This window comes from Vigna unguiculata, chromosome 3 (genome assembly GCF_037176805.1).
Source record: "Vigna unguiculata cultivar grain cowpea cultivar isolate G323 ecotype 2 chromosome 3, ASM3717680v1, whole genome shotgun sequence".
NCBI classification, from domain to species: domain Eukaryota; kingdom Viridiplantae; phylum Streptophyta; class Magnoliopsida; order Fabales; family Fabaceae; genus Vigna; species Vigna unguiculata.
In genome coordinates this window covers 53945280-53970913 of record NC_140794.1, presented here as the reverse complement: position 1 = coordinate 53970913, position 25634 = coordinate 53945280, and the positions used below count along the sequence as shown (strand labels likewise).

Below are 25634 nucleotides of genomic sequence, written 5' to 3'. Positions count from 1 at the left end.
CTGTTGAAATTAAAATAAATTAAAATAATATTATAATATCATATCTGACTTAAGGTTTAACTACAAATTTTTGTTCTAAGCCTAGAAAAGTTATAAAAAAAAATTAATACTAATATATATCTATTAAATTAATTATAAAAATATATTTAAAAATAAATTTAAATTTAAATTATTATGAGTAACTGATAATTTTTGTTATTATTAAAAATTATAATTAAAAAGTAACAACTTTTTTCAATAAATTTTATTTTTATTTAAAAAATTAATTATCTTTATCCTGTTATTATTTAATTCATAAAAGAAACTTCGTTATTAAATTTGTTTTAAGTGCAACAAACCCCTGATTTGCCCTACATACTACCACTTATATATAATATAACGGTTTATTTGCCATACTTTAATATTAGGTGCCTTTCTTCGGTTTAATAAACAATAATTTGAATTTTTTTTCAAAATGATGTGAAATTTTGAGACTCCGTTTCCAACACGAAAATAATATTCTGCAGAATGTTCTTTATAGTAGTGCTTTTAGCATATGTTGTTTTTTCTTTAATATAAATAATTCTATTTTGTAAATAATTGCAAATAAATTCATAATGGTTATTCAATAAATTTCTAAAATGAATATTCCCTAATCGTATTTAAATCTTAAGCATACAAGTTCAACCATATTTTAAATTTTGAAAATATAAACTAAATATTAGGTTATATTTTCTAAAATGTATGGTTAAAATATTTTATATAATAATAAATTTTTTTAATTATCAATATCAAGACCCAATTTCTTTTTCAATAATTTATTATAACTTTTGTAAAAGATATTTTGATAAGTAATTTAAATACCATACATACTACTTTATTAAAGATTTAAGAAGTTTTTTGGGTTAAGTATGTTTTTTGGGTTAAGTATGTTTTGATCTAAAATTGAAATTTGTTTCTGTTTGAAACTTTGATACATTCTGATTCCTAAACTTAAAAAATAAATAAATATAGTCCTTTTAACCCAATTATGTTAAGTTTTTTTTTTTTTTTTACATGTCGAGCGTTTAGTATTGAAGTTACTGTTTGACATATTCCTGGTTCAATATCTACTGAGAAATGCGTTCGACACCACAAAAAAAAAAGTTAACATAATTGAATTAAAAGACTATATTCATTCATTTTTAAAATTTAAGGACTAAAATAGATTGAAGTTTCAAGAACTAAAATTATACTTAACCCAAATTTTTCATTCACATATATAATTATGTTTGGTATCTGTAATCTTGAATCATTAAAAATAATAATAATAATCTTTTAAATTGACCCAAAACTTTGACATGGCGTCATCCCTGTATGTATAGATTGTTGTCCACTCATGTGAGATTTGTAGTTTATAAATGAGTATTTTCTCCTTCATCAGTAAAACGTAACTTTATACATTTAGGGACATTAATTCAACTCTAAAATTATATTATTTTTATAATTATTATGTTTATAACAATTATTCTTAAAATTACTTATAATTAATATTTATATATACAAAATAACAGAAAATATTAAGAATTAAACTTTTAAGTCTAATTTAACATCACAAAATTGACTTCTAAGATTAGATCTGTATTTATTTATATATTGTGAATTTATCTTATTTTTAGTTGATTTAAAACTTTCAATACTGCTCTTAAGCTGAAGTATATACATCTCAAGCGGTGTGAGACTAGACATTAATGAGTGGTGATTGGATAGCAGGTGGAATAATAAACTTAACTTTCATTACGATCAACTTTGACTCATAGTTCAAATAATAACTCAATCTTATAATACTGACTTGTAAAATGAAATTTACTCTCACTGATATCTTAATCGATATAAAACTTCTAACAATAAATAAAAGAAAAATCAATATAAAAAATATTAAAAATTATTATTTCTTATTTCTTCGATTATCTTACAACCGACTCACCATCACAAAAATAATTTTAAAGTGATTTCTTTTATCGATTCATCTAAGTTGACTCTAAAAGTAATTTGATTTTTTATGTTATCTTCTTCTTAAAGAAACCATTAATTATTAATTATCTGAGGTCAAATATCCTCTTGAATGATCGTATAGTTCGTACTCTTCTAGTTCTGGTCCTATCCCATGAGGGTGTTACCTTGTGTACTCATTTAGAAATGAGATACACCTAGTTATGAAAACAAGAGTGGGAAGAAGTCTTTGTTTTATTATTGCAATTTTATAATGCAAGTGAATGAAAACAATGGGTGATGCAAGTAACACATTTTAAATTAATCAATATAAATCTTATGCAACATAAACCAACGTATTACAAAATCAAGGTATTATGAGAATTAATAATTCATAAAAATGGCAAACATTCAGTGTGCTGTTGTTAGCTTCTGGCATGAAACAAAATTGGGTTTTGGGCGAAAGTTCCTAAATCCAAATGCGAAGCTGTAATTTGGAACTTTACCAAAAAATGTCAAATATCAATTTGTCACTTCCTTACCAATACCAAAATATTAACCGTACAAATATTTCTTTTTTGTTATACGTGTAGTTTGCACACCAATTATTAACATGTTACAAAATGTTCCTATGTACTCAAATGTATATTAAATATTTTATTTTTTTAATTAAAAATCACCTGTATTAATTTTAATATGTTATTATTAATATTAATGATTGGGAATTGTGAAAGTTAAGTTGAATTTGTTTCTTGAATGTTCGGCCGGACCGACCGACCAAACGGGGAATTAATTTCCGGAGGCCACTTGGTGAGTTGATTGACTTGGCACAGCTGTACGGACTTCAAATATTTTGAGATTTTTTAAATAAAAACTATAAAATTTATTTACTTAACAAATATAGTAAGATTAAGATATTTTTAATTTTGCATAGATACTATTTATTTTTTGCTACTTACACCTCATACTGCCAGGTTATTTTTTTAAGAACTGGTCGGTTAATTTAGTGTGTTTATTTTTTAATCTAAAAGATAAGTATATATATTTTTTAGTCAGAAATGAATGCGAGCAAAAGATGGTTGAATTAACCCCACTCACAACTAAAACGTTTTGACAGCCAAACATTTCGAAATAATGATATTAAACAATTTAAGTAATATGTTTCTGTGGAACGTTTCTAAGAAACTGTCATGCTTTACGATCATATTTAAAATAAAATAAATATCATTATGAAACAAATGATGATAATGTAAATTGTTTAATGTTTTTTTTTTTACGTAGATTTCTTTTACACTATTTCAAAGTAACTACAAATAGTCTTAAATATAAATTTTAAAATAATTATTGTAGATTAGTGGTTATAAATTTTTATGTTTATAAAATAATATAGTTCTAAGAAAATTAAAGCTATTTTTTTTTTCAAAACTAGAATATGTAACGTGTTCTTAGAATTCAAATCACCGGTCAGTCTTGGTGTCGTATTTAGTATTTAATTAATATTAATTAATGAATGCATGTGCATAGGCAAAACTACACATTTAAGGAATTAGTATTAATTATTTCCTTTATGACTTCTAATATTTTTCTTTGTTCATTTGATATATTGCTTGAGTTTAATAAATATGTCATAACATTAAATGCAAATAAATAAAAAATATTTATATATTTTTTAAATTAAACATTAAAAAGACCAACTAATAATTGTTGTCCTCTGGTATTATAATTATGTAATTTTAATCTTCACTTTTTAAAAACGTGAATCGTGTCATCGAAGTTTTTAAAGTAATACTTAGAGATTCAAATTAGAAGTTGAAAAATGGTGCTGCTATATATTACAATATTTAAAGAGATTATTGGTATGATCAAAATATGGAAGACTAAAATTCCACAATCACAATAGTTAAACATATTATTATGATAAAAAAAAAAGAAAACTTATTGAGAATAAGAATTTATATAATTAAAAACAGTACAGATATTTAGTGACATTAAAATATTAATAAAGACATTAGGAGTTAATAATTATATATGAGGGAGAGAGAAAGGATCGGTTTGGTTTGTGTGATAGGAGTGTGTGAGAGGTACCACTCAAAAGCTGCTTCCTCCTTCTTTCTCTCTACACACACAGAGCTTCTTTCCCTCGTTTTCCACCCAAAACTGACCAAGACTATTCAGCCATATCACTTTTCAACACGTTCAAAGAGGTCCACTACAACACAGCTTTTTCAGTTCTTACACAAACACACACCACCACCTTCAATTCACACTTAATTTACTTGTTTACCTAATTTGGCGATGGCGTGGGGAAAGAAGCACCGTTGTTCGAATAACGGAGGTTTGATGAGATTGGTGGTGGTGATGGCGGTGTTGTTATCGGGATTGTGGTGTGTGTCCTGTGAGAGAGAGAAAGAGAAAGAGACAGAGAAAAGCAGAAGGAACGCGTACGCCACCATGATGTACGTAGGTACGCCCAGGGACTACGAATTCTACGTAGCTATACGCGTACTCCTGAAATCGCTGGCTACGCTCGACGCTCAAGCCGATCGCGTTGTCATTGCTTCTCTCGATGTCCCTCCTCGCTGGATTCGTGCTCTGTAAGTCCCTCTCAATAATAATATTTATTTATTTAGTTTTGGTTTTACTTTATTATCAGCGTCTTCTTCTGCTGCGATTCGAGAAATAGGTTTGTGGAAAATGAAAAGGGGTTTGATAGGTTTCAGAAAAATTGGGAGCGCTAATTGGGTTTGCTTTGCAGTGTAGTCTAGTACAGTGCAGCGCACAATGTTAATGGCTTTTTGGGTCCGAATGTCCACGTCCAAAACCCCTTCAAAATCCAAAACCTTTTTATTCAACATAATACAAATTCCTAAATTTAAGATTTCATTAAAATCTTATAAACCTTTTTATTCAACATAATATTAATATTTTTAATCCATGTCCTTTAAGTATTTGTTGAAAGTAAAGTTCATCAGATTTTTATTTCTAACCGTGCTTTTTTGGTATTAGTCGTTTCAGTCTTTTGTAAGGAGTGTTTTCAGTTTTCACCTGGTGTATATAATAACGTAGTATTTTTTTATTTTACTGAATTAAGTATATTTTTAAACGTTCATGAAAAAAAAAAAAAAGTAGCTATCAGCAATTTCATTATATCTGACATTTTTTTAATGGAATAACAAGATAAGGGTATTTTTTTTCTTTTCCTTGTTTTGTTAAGTATGGAGTTGTAAGTTGTCCCATGACACGTGATTTGTTGTGTTATGTGTTTGGGATTGCGCGTGAAGTTCAAGGGCGTTTGACGATGGTATCAACGTCCTTGAGAAATGGGATGGTTCTTTCGCGTCTTGTTCCTATTTGGTCATTGTTTCTTGCGGTCGGCAAAATGCTTCTCTATTTAACAAGTTTTCTGTCTTTACATTCTCCGCTTCAATAGGATAAAAGCTATGTGCCTCCCATCTTTTGGTATTTATAACAATATATATAGATACATCCTTTTCTATCTAAAATATTTTCGTTTATTTTAAAATTTCTTTTTATCTTTAACCATTCTGTTTAAAATTATTTTTATATATATATTTTATTTTTCAAAATTTACATTTAAAAACTATTTTAATAATTAATTATATATTTTTTATTTGTTTTAAATCATTTTTTTATAAAAATTAAGAAAATACGAATACACATTCATGATCATGACGCTAACACAGCTAGTCATCTCTAATTAGAATCAAATTTCAGTTATAAATTACTGCAACTTTTTAAAGCAAATAAAAAATAATGTGAACGTGTTTAAAAAACTATATTTAAACATTGTCTTTCAGTTACAAATTACTGTAACTTTTTAAAGCAAATGAAAGATAATGTAAACATATTTAAAAAACTATAATTAAACATAGTCTTTTGTGATGTTTACTTTACAATGTTTTGTAAAGAATTTGATTTTATTAAAAGAATTAGCGGTTATCGAGAAATAAAAGAAATTTAATAAAAAAATTAAAAATATGAAATAGAAAACTATGTAAGAGTAAACGTGTGAATATATATATATATATATATATATATATATATATATATATATATATATATATATTATTTTGCTTAACAACGTATGTACATTATTAAAGTGTCAAACATAATTTTTGTAATTAATATTTTCGGACTTTTCTTTTTACGAGTTATAGTTCGCATTTGTTTTGCTGAAAAATATAAATACTTTACAGTACAGTAATTATAGAGCGACAATTAATGTTTTTATGTTCTATTTGAAAATATTAATTCTCTGAAAAAAAAAGAAAAACTTCCTCCTTCTATCACAGCGTGCAGTTTTAGTCTTACAAAATACGTTTTTTTGGAGTATTATTTTAAAAATTTGTGTTTAAATTACTCTGAGGTAGCATATTTGTTAAAAAAAAAAGTAAGTTTTTCTGGTTAACTTATTTTTAAAAGGGCCTTTTTAGTACGAAAAACTGCAAGGGAATTTAAATTGCATTGTGTAAAAGAGGGGACACATTTTTGTATTTTACTGCAATATACTTATCTATTTAAAGAAATACAAAAAAAAAATTAATGCAAAAAATATGTTTTTCATTTTTTCCTTATTTTAGGAAGCATGTTTTGTGGTATTATAAGTCAAATCCAATTGCCATATTGTCTTTTACATTATTTACCAAGACAAGTATATTTTTAAAAATTTTAATCAAACTACCTTTTTTTTTCTGTCAGTATTATGTAAAATGACTATTGATAAATTATAATACTGTGACAAAATTGTATCAGTTTTACTAATTTTTATTTTCTTAATAATTAGATGTGCGCCTAATTCAAGTTTTTTTATAATTAAAAACTTTAATATCTAATGCTATAATGAATATTTCAAGTTTAACTTAATTTGATCTATTTAAAATAGGCATATTTATAAGTATCGTTTGAACCTAATGGAGAACGTGGGTTTTTTTTTTTCAATAAATTATTTACTATTTAATATAATAAATAATTGCTTTCCAACTTATGGTTTTTATAATCTTTGATCTACAAAGTTCAACTTTGTTTTAGTAAAGTTAAAATTTAAAATTTTAAAAAGTGATGTTCTGTTGCATATATGTAGACGAATATGAGTACTCAAATGATAGTAATTAATAAAATATAAAATATTTATTGTGTATTTGAAGTTAAAGAATTCAATATTTACGATTTAATATTTTATTATGATAAAAATAATAAATATGTTAAATAGCTCATGGTCAACATGCTTTTGATATCTATTGGCGAAAACCTTTTAATATTCTTCCATATTAGGGATGGAAACAAATTAAGAAACAGTTTTTGTTAGATGATGCAATGGAAAATAGTTATTGATCTTTGTTAACATTAGTTTGTTGAAGTTAATTCGAAGTAAATACAAATATTTAAAAACGATTAAAACTTATTTTGATTAAACATATAATAAACACTTACTTTATCAAAAAAAATATTTATTTTAAATTACGTAAATTTATTTATTTATTTTTTAAATTAACGCACCAAAACTAATAGTAAAAGCAGTACTGTTTATTATGTTGATTGTAACAAGCTCTTTTTTCTAAGAGAATTATTTTAAGTTTTTTTTCTTTCAATTTTTTACATATTAAATATATTTGGTTTTTACAATCCATAATTTGGGTGTTTTGAAATGTCCAATTAAATATGCACTTACAGTTATATTGCATTTCAATGTGCTTGAAATAATTTAATTATCCTTAAAAAAAATCATTTATATCTTGTTTAAGTTGATTTTATCATGAGATTTTAAGTTCGATGTGTCATTTTAGTCTTGCACAATTAAGAGGAAAGCATTTAGGACATTTGTTTTTAAAAGAAATAGGTGCAGGAATCACTTATCGTTCATTTCAATGGTTAAAACAAAAGCACCCTCCTTGTCATAGTATTTTTTTTTTTTCTCTAATTATGTCGTGGTCGTGCACGTCGTTTGTAGTGGTATTCATTGCAGAAAATTTGGCCATATCTTAACATTATCACTAATGTAATCATGCATTATGGTATTGTCGTTGACACCAATATCTTCTCTATAGTGTTTTTTAGTGAAAAATTAGTTTCAATTCTAAAACTGAATTATCTCATTGGTTGGGTCAATTACCCAGTGGCTCACTCATAGGTTCCCAGGAAACAGATAACTATGCCATAATGAAAAAAAAAATATTAATTGGTAAGCCTTGAACGAATAAAACATTAAGCTTGATATACTACTTATAGACTATAAGTAGTTTTCGCCTGTTTATGTGAGTTGTTTAAAATTATATAATGTTGCTTAACAGTTTTTATATTAGAGCACAAAACCTATTAGTGGTTTGCTTAATATTTCTTAATTGATTCACAGCAACATAAAATACTATTTATTTATCACAAAATTTAGTGCAGCTCAGTTAAAAACTCATCTAGTAATCTTAATAATCTTAATAGTGTTAGTATCGAGAGTTTACCACTGAGCCAAAAGTTATAGTGGCACAACTTATTTTACTTAAGAATATAACAATCTCAACGTCACGATTCGATTGTGATCCGATCTACTTGGTCTCTGTCACAGGACAGTTGAAAGAATTAATAATCCACACTAAGTCACGTTAGAAAGTAAAAATGAGATCAAAAAATGAGAGTCATAGTATAATTTTTCTTTTTTATCTAAGTTACAAGCACCCATAATTTTAAGATTATAACATATACAATATACATATTCTTATTATATTCCATAATTGATGAGTACAGTTGCTAGAAGATAACTCGCATTAAAAATTAGAGTTGTGCTACATGAAACTGATGGCTAGGGTTTTAGACGGTGGTGTGTAGTGGTCCCTACGATCATGCCATAGTTGACTAGACTAGTTAGAAAACAATTTCGTGAGAACATGTCAGCACACTCGAAGGAGAGATTAATGTTAATTTGGAGTACGAGATGGCCCCTTCTTTTATGAACTAACAATTTGAGCCTGCACTTATCATTCAGTTTAACTGGTAACTGAGGGTTGTTTGTTATTTGTGTGTTGTCCAGTGAAAAGGAAGATGGTGCGAAAGTAGTGAGAGTGGAAAATCTGGAGAACCCATACAAGCATCAAGACAATTTTGACAAGAGATTCAAGTTATCGTTGAACAAACTGTACGCGTGGAGCTTAGTGGAGTATGACAGGGTTGTGATGTTGGACGCAGACAACCTCTTCCTTCACAACACAGACGAGTTGTTTCAATGTGGACAGTTCTGTGCGGTCTTTATCAATCCTTGTGTGTTCCACACGGGCCTTTTCGTCTTGCAGGTACATTCCTCCAACACCCTTACAATTTCACCATCTACGAAACTGCAATATAACTCCAAACTTTTCATAATTATTCCCACATTTAAATCATTTTTTTAACTGTATAAAGATGCCATAAGGATTTTTTACATTAATACTAATGTGTATGATATTGTGTTAATGCAATAAAAAATTCACCTTTGTAGGTTGAGTGTATTGTATGGTACTCTTATTCAAAACGTTTTTTATGTGAAAAAAGTTATCATCTAAGATTATCTGTGTTGTACTGCTTGATATTTGCAGCCATCAATGGCCGTGTTCAAGGATATGGTTGATGAATTACAAAATGGGAGAGAAAATCCTGATGGTGCAGACCAGGGCTTCATAGCAAGCTATTTCCCAGAGTTGCTTGATAAGCCAATGTTTTATCCACCATCAAATGGCACCAGGCTTGATGGAACATATAGGCTTCCTTTAGGTTATCAGATGGATGCTTCTTATTATTGTAAGTATGTAAACAAAAAGGAACGTTTATCTTTTAGTTTTTGAAACTTCACTGCTGAAAACTTGATGCATGCTAATACCATTTCTTACTTCTTCAGATCTTAAACTTCGCTGGAGCATACCCTGTGGACCAAACAGTGTGATCACATTCCCAGGGGCACCATGGTTGAAGCCATGGTATTGGTGGTCCTGGCCTGTCCTCCCATTAGGCATCCAGTGGCATGATAAACGTCGTCAAACTTTGGGGTAAGATTGGATTTCATTTCAAATTTTCATACTTTAATGTGAACCATTGTAACAATTAGCGTATTATTTAGTGCAGTTACGGTGCTGAGATGGCGGTGATACTTATTCAATCAGCAATATATTTGGGCGTAATAGCAATGACACGTTTTGCAAGGCCAAGTCTCTCAAAGCTGTGCTATAGGCGCTCTGACAAGAGCATCAGCTTGGTGCAGAACACTCTGAAATTGGTGGCATTGTGGAGCATCCTTGCTGCTTACACAACACCCTTCTTCATTATTCCTCACACAGTTCATCCTTTGTTAGGATGGCCACTCTACTTGCTCGGTGTCTTTGCATTGTGCTCAGTTGCAATCAATGCCTTTCTGCTTCCAATGTTGCCAGTTTTGATGCCTTGGCTTGGGATTGTTGGTGTCTTGATGGTGATGGCTTTTCCTTGGTATTCAGATGGTGTAGTGAGAGCATTGTGCGTTTTTGGTTATGCATTCTGTGCTGCACCATTTGTGTGGGCATCCATGACTAGGATAATGACAGGGCTTCACCAGTCTCTAGAAAGGGAAGCTTTTATGCCAAGAATAGGAGAATCTTCGCCCCCTTCTTGGTTTAACAAGTTATATTGAACTGTCAAATTGGGCATCATACAATGCTTGGGACATTGATGACAGGTTCATTGAAAAATTAAAGGGGAGAAAGTGCCATGGATTCAGCTCCATCAAGATGTTTGTTATGGTTATATACATTCTTTTGGAGGCAGAAGGTCGTGTTGCACTTACTACCAGCGGCAGCTAGTGTGTGTATATAAAGATTGTTTTGCTGTTTTTCTCATATATCTGTAACAATTGCACTATTGGTTCTTGTAATCAAATTTTTAACATTTAGTCACACCACTGAATCTCTTGTTCATATTACACATACACTTGAAGAGGAACATAAGAAGTATATAGTGGGAGAGAATATACATCTTAGGAGTTATTTTAGTGTATTTCAATCAGAATTCTAATTTCATGTGCACAGACAGCTCATGTCACACTTGAAGAGGAACATAAGAAGTATATAGTGGGAGAGAATATACATCTTAGGAGTTATTTTAGTGTATTTCAATCAGAATTCTAATTTCATGTGCACAGACAGCTCATGTCACAAGTTCTCCTCATGTTGGTTAGAGAAGTAACTTAGGAGATGGATAATAACAATTTTAAATTAATATTTTATTTCTGTGTTATATTTTTTTATTATAAAATAATTATATTTTGGACAAAACATATTTACACTTCTTAGTATTTTTATTTTATCAACTATTATTTATATTTTAAAATTTGTTTTATAAAGTTTTATTACCTGTATTTTATACTAGTGTAATAATTATATATTATTTGACAATTTAAAATATTTATTAATCTTTATGAATGTATACCAAATTATGAGCAATACATAATATTAACGTTTTGTTTGAGATATACTAATAATTTCTCGTTCTTACTTTCTTATTTATTTTCTTAGCCTTTGCTTCGTAGGCATATTGTTCGCAATGCTGTAGCCTGCTTTTGACCTTATGTCGCTAAATCTTACCAAACTAATAAATATTAAGGAAGTACATTGAATACCAAACTACATTACAAACTTATATTACAACTTGTTTACAGTATTTGAGTATTGGTATGACACGATTTGAAAATACACTATTTAATGAATGATAAAATTAATTATTTATACAACTTAATTGAAAATTACCTCTCTTTTTTTAATTTACAGGTAATAATATCCATACCGTGTATATTATAATCAAGATAGATGTTTTATAGCATGTGAAATTGATGAGCACCATTGTCATATTAAGCCTTTAAAAAAGTATTGTTTATTTATTTTTTAAAAATATTTTTTTAATGTATCAAAAATTTCTGATTTATTAATATTTGAAAATATATATATATATATATATATATATATATATATATATATATATATATATATATATATATATATATATATATATATATACTGACCCTAAAAAAAAGCTGGTTAATTGTATCTATTATTGTATGCTAGCGCATAACTGAAATGGAAAAAAAAGTTATACAGGCCGAGGGAGCCCAAAGATGGGTCCAGTTAGGAATAGCATAAAGAAATAAATGGGCCTAAACTTTAATATTACAGTTTGGCATTTGGGTCGAATTTGACTTCAGAACCCTAGATATGTTTTCAATTTCTAAAAAATATGACATTTTTATATTTCTTTTTATAAAATAATATTTTCAATCACTGAAAATGTAAAATTGTGCATACTTTCGCGTACTAAATTCATATCAATTTTGTTTAATATAGAATAAACAGGAATACAAATTTTGTGTATATTTAAACAAAGAAACTTGAATATTTTAGAAGAAAAAGACATTTTAAAACAAGTGAGTCTGTTTCTATCACTTAAATAGAAAAAAAATAGAACACATAAAAAGAAAGACGTGTATATATATATATACTTGATACATACTTACATATTAGATCACATATAGGAATGTCAACAGGACGGGTAGGGTACGGGTAGCAGCTCCCCCGTACCCTATCCACTGGATAAATATCTGCTCCGTACTCGTACCTATATTTGTCAGGTATCTATTATGCAGGTATCTGTCTATTTTTTTCATATCCACGGGTATCCACGAGTATCCGCAGATGTTTGCAAAATTATTTAATAAACAAATATTTAATCATAAATTCAAATAAAATAAAATAAAATATATCACTGAGTCATAAATTTTAAATGAAGTTAGAATAAACTAAAGTTTATACAAGTCCAAATAATTGTTGAAGTAATTATAAAATGACGTTCAACCAAATAGAAATTCTTTAATTAGTGTTTTGATAAAAAAAAAAACTCTTTCTCTGATTGGTTCCTGAAAAATAAACAAAATAAGCAAATAATAAATCCCAATTGCCACATGCCAAGTATTCTTATTTTGATTCCATCATTTGACAACAAGCATACCATAAACGTCATTGTTTATATAAAGTTTGATGTATATGCCCAATTTCAAAGAAAGGGTAGAGAAGAATGTCAAGTGTAAGTTTAGCAGGTACGGGTATCCACAGCTACGAATATTATGATATCCGTACCCACCCCATTAACATGCAGGTATCAAAAATACCCGTACCCGCGGGTAGCGGGTATCCATTTTTAATATCCGTTTTCTATCTGTTGCGAGTTTTATCCGCGAATACCCGCCAATACAAATTTTTTTGACATCCCTGATCACAAACCATAAGCTTGCTATATTCAAGATGTTTTTACCAAGATTTGTTTTTTATGTTTGTTTCTTATATGAGTTAATTATTTCTCTTCAATTGAGATGTTGTGTCTTTTATAGACTCTGACGCTTAAGTAACCGATACATTAATCATATACAGTAAATAAATTAAAAAATAAATAAACAATCCCTTATAAAAGGTGTCTTTTTTACATATTTTCGTGAAGACCTAAATTATACAGGCTAAACATAATTTAGGAATATTTAGAGTGTACTAATATTTGATATTAATCTTCTCATAACGTAGGTCTTAATCATGGATCGAAATGATTTTCACCCCAAAAAATGGCACCATCTCAATTATCCTATAAAATTAAAAAATTAATTATGAAGAGATATATCGTTCGTATTTTGAAAAATTAATTATGAAGATTGCAGTGCGGATGACTTCATGAGTTTGTTTTAGAATGTGACTAAAATGTTAATTAGAGTTTGTTTAAGAACAGTGCATGTTGTTAACAGCGAAAAGGCACTAGTAGTATTTTTGGAAAAAGATGAAACTGCAATGATTTCTTTTGTGCCTCTATTTCCACGATCATAGCCGAATGTCATTGACTTCTGATACCCATTTGGGTTTTAATTTAATCATTTAAAATATTGGTATATCACTACGAAGTATAGTGGCGTAAATTTTAATCTGAATTGCCTCAAACCGAGGATGTTAGACAGTGTTCATTTTCCAACTTGCAATAACGTTCGAAAAAAAACATGTTGGGTGGGGGCCAACGTGTGTGTCTGTTTGGTACAGTTCATCAGTGGTTTAGGTTTTATGGTGTGATACAAAATACTATTCATCATGCTGGGACCATCATGCATGTGTCATGCACACATACACCACTCCAAATGACCGTTTGGACACAAAAACACATATGCTTTACCACACTTGCATGCTAATGCCAACATCAATTATATGTTCAAGATACTCACATTCAATAAATATAATTAATACAAGTAATGGTTTCCACTTCATTTAAGTTGCCATAAATTAATCTTCTTTTATATGCAAATCAACTCTTTCAAATCTATGCAAATCTTAAAAAACAAAAGCGGATGTAACTTGCAAATCCATTGTTACCATACCACTTTAATAATAAATATATAGATTCAAACACAGATTAAAGGTTTCATTGATTCACAGGATTCTAAAAAGAGTTCAACATTAAGAATCTTGGACATTCTGGTATGCTTACTGTAACAAAACTTGTAAATCCAATGTAAGTGTAAGAGAAATAACGTGATAAATAAATATAGTGTGTAAGATGAAACGTATGAATTTTATTTTTATCGGCGAAACGTATATGAATTTGAACATAGTTAAAGAACAACATGCATACACTAAAATCAAGAAATGTACTATGCATAATATTTTAGAGGGTTTCTATAAGTGACACAATATTAACAAAATATAAGCAATTTTTGCTTATTTTATTCATTTTTTTCCTGCCCGTTTGTCATTTCTTTAACGAGAAAAACAAGTACATGATTAATAAGAATTAAAGATATTAATTTTAAGTTTTAAAATAACAAATAAAAAATATAATAATTTTGTAAATTATATAATAAAATTTTAAAAATAATTAATGTAGAATATTTCTAAATTCTTTTATAATATTTTTTTTCTTAATTTTCTAATGTGTTATGATTTATGATGCATCAATACTTCAGTTTGGATTATGTATATATGTGTGACATGTATTTGTGTCGAATACTTTAGGATAATTTACCAATACTTTTTTTGTGATGACAATAATTTATAATTGTTTATGCTGATGACATTTAATATACATGATTTTAATTTGAATTATTACAATAATAATCGCATATTTACTATGTTTTTAAGAATTATCATACACTCTTCAATATGTATATATAACGTATCATATTATAATATTCTCAAAATTAATCCATGTGATTGTTAGATTATACACTCAAACATACCAATCATAAATAAGCAATTAAAACCCTTAATAGCATTCCCCAAAACCCTATAGAGCATAATGTAAAACTTAATAGTAGATTAAATTTTGTCTCTAATCCTCCAACTGTAAAGTACTTGAAGGTTCCCTCTTAATTATCTCTTATGAAGGAGAGAAAGAGAAAGGAACGGAACAGAAAATAATAATATATGCTTTAAGATAAGCACCATAATATTTTATGTAACTTTTCTCCCTTACTTCCTTAATTTCTTTAGCCCCTTCATCAAATTAAAACATTGCTTATGATATCTATACATTAAAGACATACATGCTCTTAGTCATAGATTTAATTAATTAAATCATTCTAATACTTTGATTAATAAAATAATCACCCTAACACATTTAGTTATTATATATATATATATATATATATATATATATATATATATATATATATATATATATATATATATACACACACGTATGTATATCTATGGATGCATATATGACCTAATTTGCTAGCGATCATATCTGATACACATATTATATCAGTGCCTCATATGTTATGATGAATATTAAAAACATTTCACATTTATATTTTTTATTTTACATTTTTTTCCTAAATAATAGAAAGATTTATAAAAAAACAAAATTTTGTGATGAAAACACATAATTATGTCATTGAAAATAGAAACGACACATTTCTTTATTTAGTTAAAAAGAATAAATTATATTTATGATTTGTTTTAAATTCAACAAATTGATACAACATTAATATTTTTGAACCAATTCTCAGTTTAGATTTGCTTACAAATATTAATAATAATCATCTCACTTTTTAGAGGAATTCCCTAAGATAATCCAATTCTTAATAAATGTATTATTTTTATTGACACATAAGAAGTAATTAATTTAGAGAAAAATGAAAAAAAAAATCTTCTTTAAACTAAAAATACCATCCCTTTTATTTATTTATTATAAAATATAAAACTATAGTGTCTTGAATTCACATTAACTAATCAAAGTTAAGAGAAAAAAAATAAAACTAATATGTAACCGTTTGAATTTAGATGACGATGTTGTTGATGCCATGTAATGAATGAACACGTGGCTATAGATTCCAAGCATGGATAGGGAATTAGGGCATTCACAGTTTATGAAAAGTCACGGGCAAATAGTTAATGATGTCAAACACTGTACCTTCCTCCATGCGTATCTTACTGTCACATGCAAACCCCACACACTCTTACTCTTACTTTTTTTTCATGTTTCTACAAATTCATACAATGTTCTTAGAACAGCCAAAACAATATTCACCTTTATTCAATTATTCGTAGATAACTCTCGTTTAATAGGACGCACACCTCAAAAAATATGTTTTCTCTGCATTTTTTTAAACAGAACAAAAAAAGTTGTAAAAGTGACCGTTAGACGAGGAATCGATTATCACAGCCTATAAATTCTGAATGCACCCCCAATTCATCTGTTCTCACTCTCCCTCGTTGCACATTCCATCTGGTTTTTTTCTTCACACGCATTTCATTCTCTTGCAAGCTACAATCTCTCTGTAGTGCTTTCCAATGCTACTGTAGTGTCATCTTATGGCTTCTCTCTCCATCTTCCAAATGTTTCTGCTTTTCAGTTCTTGCATATTATTATTGCATGCAACAACTGTGACATGCACAACCTACCGGGTAATCACCGTCGACATTAACGGCGGAGGCCATTTCCGATCAGTCCAAGCCGCCGTCAATGCCGTCCCGGACAACAACACAATGAACGTCGTTATTCAGATAAGCCCCGGATATTACATGTACATATCATTCTTCTTCTACTGATTATTATTTCATAAGCATTGCATTTACTTAAAACTTAAATGTACGTGGTTAATTGTGCTTAGTATTTTGTTCTGCACTTTTGAAACACATTTTTTGTTTATTTATGACAGTGAAGTGTTTGGTTTTGTTTGCGCAGAGAGAAAGTGGTAGTGCCCGTGACGAAGCCGTACGTTACATTCGAAGGAGCGGGAAGAGATGTGACGGTGATAGAATGGCATGACAGGGCCAGTGACCCTGGTCCCAACGGCCAACAATTGCGTACTTACAGAACAGCTTCTGTTACAGTTTTTGCCAACTTTTTCTCTGCTAAGAATATCAGCTTCAAGGTAACTTTTCATCTCTTCCATATGCTATGCATTGTCATTATCAATGCATTTATTACCAGTTACCCACTTTTTGTTTGCATCTCTAAAGATTCCTTTTAACTTAACATCATAAGAGTTTCAACAAATTTTACAGCATCTCTTAACTTTTGCTTTTTCAATCAAAAAATATTTCAAAGGAACTGAACAAAATCCATTCTTTTCTGTTTGTAAAGAAGGGGAGAGAAAAACATTCCCTACCCATTTGTACGCGTTTCACAAAGTAGGGTTCTAATAACTTTCTTTTGTTCTGGGAAAATGTGGAGTTTGATGAGAAAAACTTGATGATATATGATTATAAAGTCAATAATGGGTCCATGAGCATATACTGCATTGCATGAATTAACCACTTTATACTATTACGAGCGTTGAATTTGTGGAGTGCGATTATTCCTTTCGGCCAAAAGTTTAGAAGCAGTCAATAAATTAATATGAAACGGTGCAGAACACTTCTCCGGCGCCGATGCCGGGAATGGAGGGGTGGCAAGCGGCGGCGTTTCGCATTTCCGGGGACAAAGCTTACTTCTCCGGCTGCGGGTTCTACGGTGCACAAGACACTCTCTGCGACGATGCTGGCCGTCATTACTTCAAAGAATGTTACATTGAGGGTTCCATCGATTTCATTTTTGGGAATGGCAGGTCTATGTACAAGGTAATATTATTAATTTCATTTACCTATGTTTCAGTATTTTATTCTACATGCTACCATGCACCCTTTAATTTTTATCTTTTGTTGTCAGAACAAAATTGTTTTTCTCATACTGTTCTTATATTATATTTGATGAAACATGAATTTCATTAAATTATTATTTCATCTTTTTCATCCACTTTCAGAAAGCACTCTCTAGCGGTTTTTTAAGTTTGCTAGGGAGTTTAGTGGTGCACGACATGGTTTGCATGAAAAAGGATTTGAGCTTTTTGCCACTTTGCCATTTATAAATAAATTAAACTTCTGTATACACTCATTATCATTACGCTTTTTATGGTAAAAAATATTTTTCGATTGACAAAAACCTAACACGTTAACCTCTAATATTTTTTTACCATTAAAAGAAAATATCAGATCATTGATTATGTGTTATATAATCAATTTTATTTAGCTTACATTATGTTTTATCTTTGCCCTGTGTGTGCATGTGTGCAAAATGCTCTTTCAAAATTAAAAAAAAAATAATAATAATAAACCCAACAATTATTCCACTCTAGTTTTTCTTCTAGCCGAGCGCAGATTTCTAATAACTTTTACAGCTTCATTGTTTTGGCTTTTTGTTTGAAATTTCGTACCTAATACTCACACGTGACTTCATTATGTGCTCTTTATTCTCAAAGCTTTTTCCATTTTTTTAATTTAATAGTACGTACTTTCTTATTTTGATCATTTTCTATTTTCTTAAACTTTATTTAATAGAGTAAAATTATATACAAAATTATTATTTCTATCTAGAAAAAATACAAAAACGAAACCCAAGTGAAATTTATAACTTTGGTTACCGATAATAAAATAATGATAGCATCAAATGTTTCAAAGGTATAGCATATGATGAATATATTTTTCTAACAATATAATTGCCAGTAGTTTATCTTCTTCATTCATTTCGTACCAAAAATTAATTTGTCGAAGTTTAAATGAGCATAAATAAATCAATTATCTGTTGCACATTACGAATGCTTTCTTAGTTTATCTTTTTAAATGTTTTTTCACAGACGTTGTTCTTAATAATTAAAGTTTTAGTTATTCTAACATAGAGTGTTTCGAATTTAGTAACATTTTTCAAGACATCAACAATATTGAGTTAACAATTTCACAATATGTAATAAAATCATCCTGATATCAGAGTTAATAAAAAGTTATCATTAAAGGCTAAAAGCAAAAAAAAAAAAGAATCAAATAAAAAATAAAAAGGAACCAAAGCAAAAACATTATTCTATTATAAGATCAACAAGTTAATTATGCCAAAAAATAACTACTTGAAAAAATTACACTAAATATTGATAAATATAATTTTATCTATAATTTTTATATACTTGTTTATTTTTTGTCTTTTTTATCACACCATATATTATATAAAATTATCTTTTTTTATTCTTTCTAAATGTATATTAAGTGTTGATGGCATTAATCATTTTTCTTATATAGTTGGACGATCTAACAGCATCGTTTGGTTCAGGATTGCAGGCTACACTCAATTGCCACGAGGTTTGGGTCAATCGCAGCCCAAGATAGGAGATCCCCACACGAGAAAACAGGCTTCGCATTCGTACGGTGCAAGGTGACAGGAACAGGCCCAATTTATGTGGGCCGTGCAATGGGCCAGTACTCTAGGATTGTCTACGCTTACACCTACTTCGACGACATAGTTGCACATGGTGGTTGGGATGATTGGAACACTTCCTACAATAACAAGTAAGACCTAACAATATTCTAGTCATATTAAATCATACACTTTTCTTTCTGTCATCCACCATCATTTCTCAAAACCATACTTCATACTATATAATCATCTTATTATGGTATGTTTGTAACACTTTGTCTTGATTTGGGGTGTTTAGGACTGTGTTCTTTGGAGTGTACAAATGCTGGGGACCAGGTGCTGCGGCTATACGTGGAGTCCCATTAGCCCAAGAGCTAGATTTTGAATCTGCCCATCCATTCCTGGTCAAGAGTTTTGTCAATGGGAGACACTGGATCGCACCCTCTGATGCTTAGCTAATGCAGAGAGCCCCCAAAACAAGATATTGCACAGCTTTAGTCTACCCAATAGCATTGTTGTCATTTTCTCAAATTTTTTGTCTAGTGTTTAACCATAGGAAATTCATTCATTCAATCTTTAATAAGATTTGTACACTGTATACTCTTCTATCACTTTTCAAATGCCATATCTTGATTCTTTTATTATGAATAAATTTCATTTCAGTGTTTATCAGTTTGTTTTACTGCAATGTTAGGGGGAGGGGACTTTACACAAAACTCATTCAAAGGATTTTGGTGTTTGAATATTTGATAATATATAGACAGAATGGCTAGTTATGGCATCATTTACTAGTAAGTCCTTTACAGAAAGAACAATTCGTGTATCTTACCTATAAATCTAGTAATCTACTGGTGCTTTTCAGCCTTGCCAATACCTTGTCATTACTCATTATGTAGGAAATGAATCTCAACAAATCAGAAAGCAAATTTTGTTTGCAACTAACAACTCGTGATATAATTTCCAGCAGAAAATATTGATAGACATGCCTTTGTCATATAAAACCTTAGAAGGAGACTAATTGTGATTTCCTCGTAACCTTGTCGTGAGTAGGGGAAAACATTGTAGCACATAAAACTATCTTATTCTGACAAGTGAAAATCAAATATTCCTAAGAACCTGTAAACCATCAAAGAGACTGGTAAATGACAAGAATTGCTTCACATTATGCAACAGTTTTGCTGACCTTCAAGCATCTCTGGAGATCTGCAGGAGAAAATGTTCACATCAGTTGATGCACATACAAGAAGAATGTGTTTGAAAACTACAAGATACAAAAAAAAAATGGTAGTGATAAGTTTCAGAATGACAATGGATGCTGCCAGATAACCTGTTTTATTTTTAAAAAATATTTATTGGAAAGCATCCTCAAGGGAGAGGGGAATAGGTATCCTAGGGAGGATCAAAGCTTAGATATGGGAGTTTCATTCCTAAACTGGGAGCAAGTCAATTCTACATAAAATCGTAGCTTTTATATGATGATTCAATACCCATTTCAGCAGTAGTAATTCACCGCAAGTTAGATCACTGAGTTAGCACTAAAATAAATGCGACAGATTTTAGAGATTGTACAAAGCCATTTATTTTATTAGCCAGTATTGATTATCAACATAAGTGAGAACTGATACATTGAGCTTCACCCATAAATAACAGCTATAAAATCAACATACACCTCTTACGTAAAATTGCAAGACAAACCATTAATCTAGTCCAGAGTTTAGAAAGATAAAAATAATCCATGCAAATTTTCACGAGGGTCTTATTGAAAAAAAAAAAGTAAACAATGATAAATACAAGTTCATAGTGCGATAAAAAACACCAATTAATAACCAAGGGAACTTACATCTGGCCAAGACTCGCTAAATCGAAATCGGGAGCAAGCTCCTGGACGATTTCATTTGGTGGTTGTCCACATTCTTGCATTTTCTGCATGAGCTCGACAATCCTGTTAAAGTTTCCGGCATCATTATCGTAAACTTCATTCAGGTTTCGTATCAATTCATATTGGTGTGCGTAACGTTCATATTCTTCTTTGCTTAAGCTAGATTTGTGATCTTCCAGCCACTTAGGATATTTTTCTGCTATTTCTTTCATTGGTTCGTGAAGAATCTCTTTTGACAGAAGTTGCTGCATCATGGTCTCCACAATAGATTCCATGTCCTATAAAATAATAATAATTATAACATTATTAGCATTAAATCCAGGAAAGGAAATCAAGATACGGTATTCCCATGATGAAAACTTAAGAAATAGCACCATAAATAGTAACAATATCTTTGATGCCCTTAATTACTTGCTTCCTAAGTAAAAAATTATAGCCAAAAAATGGCAAATTGTTTGGTCTAGTTTGGTTAGCTTCACATATTTAACACAAGATATAATAGCGGCTATGTTTGTATATGAAAAGAAGTATTCCAAGCCTCAATTTCTGCTTTGCTTGGCCTATCATCTATCACCAGTCTCTTTTCCGTGCAGAGCTCAGCAAAAGGATAAGTATGTTGGAGATCCAAGTGTGAGTCTAAGTCTCACATTGGGTAGAAATGATAAAGTGAAGCACTATATAAGAATAAAGACCCATAAACTCATTGCCTTAAGGTTTTGGGTTGAGAGTGGTGTCATTGCCTTATGTGATTGGACTCAGGTCTCATTGGTGTTGTGTCTTCCCAGTGAAACCTCCTTTGTAAACCTAACAAGTAGTATCAGAGCCTTGAAATTGACTCAAACGAGTACAGTATAGTCCAGACGAGTATATTATAGGCATGTACTCGTGGTTGGAAATGCTTCCGCTAGAGGGGAGTGTACCAATGTGGTTGAAGGGACTCGCCCTTGAGGGGGAGATTGTTGGAAATCTAAGTGTGAGTCTAAGTCCCACTTTGGGTAGAATGAGAAAATGGAGCACTACATAAGAATAAAGACCTATAAACCCATTGCCTTAAGGTTTTGAATTGAGAGTGGTGTCAATGCCTTATGTGGTTGAACTCAGGTCTCATTAGTGGTGTCTCCCCAGTGAAATCCCCTCTATAAACCTAACAACATAAAAGTTCGTACAGTTCAAATCTCTCTTACTTTTTGTTCTCTTGATTAATAGATTCCAACTTTAATTCTTCATTTAGTTTTGAACTTCTTTAAGAAAAAGAGAAGTTATCAATTGAATACAAAAACCAAATCAAATAAGCTGTCATCATGACAAACAACATCCTTTGACACTAATTTTTAGAAAGTGAACTTTAAATCTAATTTAACTTCATAAAATTAGCATCAAGAGATTTGCACTCATTTACATATATATTTTGTCACATATTTGATTGATGTGGAATCTCCAAGAGTCATATACGAACCTGAGTTGTTTTATTAAAAGTAAGATCATTGCATTCAAATTTCCATAAAGGAAAAACTCGCCACGCATAAAATAAGGGCCAACATCTAGGCCAGGCTCAACTGAACTCGTAATTTCATGACATTCGGACTCAGAAAATACCAAACAGGTAAGTCATCACAACGGTACCAACCTAGATTTCTAAAGTCTGAGCAATTGGACTTTGTCATTACATAAAAATAAGTAAATCCCATGTTCAATTTAAATCATAAAGAAAGAGCACAAAGGAACAAAGTATATATATGAGCAATTCACCTTGATAAGGTAGGTTCTAGCAAGTACCAGTTCAAAAGTTCCTCACAGTTAGACCACTTAAAAATACAGGCTGTTAAAGTTGAGTCCCCTCCCCTCCCCACTCCTTCCCAAAGTATATCAATATTGCAAGTGAATATTTAGGAAATGCATGGAAACTTATTAAAGAAGCAGGAGGTACAACTCATAACTAATAAAAGTGGAACCTCCAAATTGATTTCTTTTTTATAGGAGTTTCAATAAAAGATCTCCAAAGGGATTATTGGAAAGAGTCTATAATCCACAAAATACAAACACAAGAATAAAGTCGTAGCACCTCAAGAGTGATGAACATTTGACTTTCAGGGAAAAATTGATTGAAGGTAATTGGGAATGTAGTGCTAATCTGATAGGCAATCAGTAGTAAAGAACATGCATGCAGAGGGCAAGGAGAGGATCAGATATAAATAAAATTGACTATAAATAAGAGTGAAAGCGAATTTAGCTATAAAGTTAGACATTGACTCAGTTATGAGAGAGGAGGTGACCCTCAAGCTACACTCATTCACGTAACTAGCAGTCAGCTTCTTGGTCACATTGAGTGATATCACCATACCATTTGGATTACCATATTTTTTTAATTCCGTTTATCTCTTTTCCTCCTCTTATGTATCAGTTGACTACCATAACATTGAGATGTCTATATGATGCCCCAATATGTATATGTGCAGTATAAAAGCACATTTTCAAAAAATAAAAATAAAAACCTCCGTACATTACTGATTTGCCTCTGATACACAACTATTGACAATTCCAGTACACAAAACCCAGGTTAGTGCAAACAAATATTAGTCCTTTAGCTCCAATATGTCTCTTTGATATATTATATTATATTAACTTGTGTGTGTGTGTGTGTACGTATCAGGGAAGTAGAGTATCTTATTGTGAGAAATGATAGGTATTCCAGTACACAAAACCCAGGTTAGTGCAAACAAATATTAGTCCTTTAGCTCCAATATGTCTCTTTGATATATTATATTATATTAACTTGTGTGTGTGTTTGTACGTATCAGGTAAGGAGAGTATCTTATTGTGAGAAATGATAGGAATATACACAGGAAACACCATAACAACCTGGTCCATAGTTCATCATCGTCCAAAGCAGCAGCAGACAAATTAATTGCTAAGAGGAAAAATGACAGTTGCCAAACTTAATCTTTCTTCAGATTTCAAGGGAATTATCAGTCTCCTGGAACAGAAGGCTGGTGTTTTTCCATACACATGGATCAAACCAAAGACCTAGGTTCCTTCCACTCAAAGCAAGAGTAAACAAACTTTGATGATTACTCAAATTCCATCTCAATGGGGTACGGATAGGTTTGAATAACCTGTATGCAGCCACAATTTTGGCAGCAACATCAAGGTTTTAGAGTTTCCACAACCACAACACAGCAATTTAAAACCCTATATCACCACACCGCGCCCTCTCACATATACAAACTGTTAGACTACATGAAGATGCAAAAAACAAAGCACAAAAACTGCCCCTAAAATCCATTACCGATTTTCACCTCAAAACTAGAGAACACAACAAACTTAAAGCTCGATGACAAGAGAAATTACTGAATAAGTAAATCAAGTACAAATTGATGCAAAGGAAGAAAAGGAAACAAAATAATAAAAAAATACCTGAGAGCCAGCAAGCTGCTCAAACTGTTTGACCCAATCTTCCATCAAGGCATCCTTCCCCAAATCATCAGCAGCAGGAGGGGTCATAGACTCCAGGCCCTTCACAGCCTCTCTGGTCTGCTCCCTCAGCTTGTTCAGCGCCTCCGCCACGTGGCTGTCCTTCGAAACCTTCTGCTTCCCCTTTTTCTTCGTTCTCAAATCAGGTAAACCCATGCCCAATCCCTGAACCCCCGACGGCAACGAAGGACTCTCGTTTTTGCTCGCAATTGCTCCCCCACTTCCAACACACAATTCAATTAACACAAACACACAAAGATTCAGTAAAACCAAAATAAATTAAGATATTGCAGAGTCGAAAAAGGGCGGAAACGATAACCTTGGAAGAGAAGGATTAAGGTTGAAGGACTGAAAATCATCCAAAGCACCTGAAATAATCGAATGAAACAGTCTCAGAAAGAGAGAAAAAATAATTTAACATCAGAGAAAGTTAGAGTGAGTGAGGAAGAAAGTACTATCGAGGAGTTGGTCGAGGTCTTGAGAAGAGTCAGCCATGGTTGTCACCGCCACACAACACTGCGGCTATGGCTAATGGAATCAATAAACTAACTATGCAGTGTTGTTTCTCATCCTATTCCAATTACATTGTTCTTGTCATTTACGATATCAATATTTTTTTTTTTCTAGATTTTTCAATTAT

General features: G+C 30.5%; 3 protein-coding genes across 3 annotated transcripts; 2 read left to right on the top strand and 1 right to left on the bottom strand.

Moving 5' to 3' along the window:
* The first annotated feature begins 4001 nt into the window (after nucleotides 1-4001).
* LOC114178191 (putative glucuronosyltransferase PGSIP8) lies at nucleotides 4002-10856 on the top strand. The gene is made up of 5 exons (XM_028063951.2): nucleotides 4002-4544; nucleotides 8990-9248; nucleotides 9531-9732; nucleotides 9830-9977; nucleotides 10054-10856. Exons 1-5 carry the CDS (start codon nucleotides 4246-4248, stop codon nucleotides 10592-10594), a joined length of 1449 nt encoding a protein of 482 aa, XP_027919752.1. The 5' UTR covers nucleotides 4002-4245; the 3' UTR covers nucleotides 10595-10856.
* A 5825-nt stretch (nucleotides 10857-16681) lies between these two features.
* On the top strand, nucleotides 16682-20328 carry LOC114179396 (putative pectinesterase 68). Its single transcript, XM_028065724.2, has 5 exons — nucleotides 16682-17005; nucleotides 17167-17356; nucleotides 17838-18044; nucleotides 19561-19796; nucleotides 19943-20328. Exons 1-5 carry the CDS (start codon nucleotides 16794-16796, stop codon nucleotides 20097-20099), a joined length of 1002 nt encoding a protein of 333 aa, XP_027921525.1. The 5' UTR covers nucleotides 16682-16793; the 3' UTR covers nucleotides 20100-20328.
* Nucleotides 20329-20508: 180 nt separating this feature from the next.
* On the bottom strand, nucleotides 20509-25634 carry LOC114179397 (peroxisome biogenesis protein 19-2-like). The gene is made up of 5 exons (XM_028065725.2): nucleotides 25450-25634; nucleotides 25314-25362; nucleotides 24938-25214; nucleotides 21485-21801; nucleotides 20509-20847 (listed from the first exon to the last, which is right to left on the bottom strand). Exons 1-5 carry the CDS (start codon nucleotides 25487-25489, stop codon nucleotides 20802-20804), a joined length of 729 nt encoding a protein of 242 aa, XP_027921526.1. The 5' UTR covers nucleotides 25490-25634; the 3' UTR covers nucleotides 20509-20801.

Excerpts from the sequence above, each read along its gene's own strand:
- LOC114178191 (XM_028063951.2), top strand. The coding sequence starts at position 4,246 with ATGGCGTGGGGAAAGAAGCACCGTTGTTCGAATAACGGAGGTTTGATG. Across the intron at positions 9,249-9,530 it reads CGGGCCTTTTCGTCTTGCAG|CCATCAATGGCCGTGTTCAA; the intron begins GTACATTCCTCC and ends TGATATTTGCAG. Across the intron at positions 9,733-9,829 it reads GATGGATGCTTCTTATTATT|ATCTTAAACTTCGCTGGAGC; the intron begins GTAAGTATGTAA and ends TTACTTCTTCAG.
- LOC114179396 (XM_028065724.2), top strand. The coding sequence starts at position 16,794 with ATGGCTTCTCTCTCCATCTTCCAAATGTTTCTGCTTTTCAGTTCTTGC. Across the intron at positions 17,357-17,837 it reads CTAAGAATATCAGCTTCAAG|AACACTTCTCCGGCGCCGAT; the intron begins GTAACTTTTCAT and ends GAAACGGTGCAG. Across the intron at positions 18,045-19,560 it reads ATGGCAGGTCTATGTACAAG|GATTGCAGGCTACACTCAAT; the intron begins GTAATATTATTA and ends CGTTTGGTTCAG.
- LOC114179397 (XM_028065725.2), bottom strand. The coding sequence starts at position 25,489 with ATGGCTGACTCTTCTCAAGACCTCGACCAACTCCTCGATA. Across the intron at positions 25,363-25,449 it reads CCTCGACCAACTCCTCGATA|GTGCTTTGGATGATTTTCAG; the intron begins GTACTTTCTTCC and ends CGATTATTTCAG. Across the intron at positions 25,215-25,313 it reads CTTAATCCTTCTCTTCCAAG|TGGGGGAGCAATTGCGAGCA; the intron begins GTTATCGTTTCC and ends GTGTGTTGGAAG.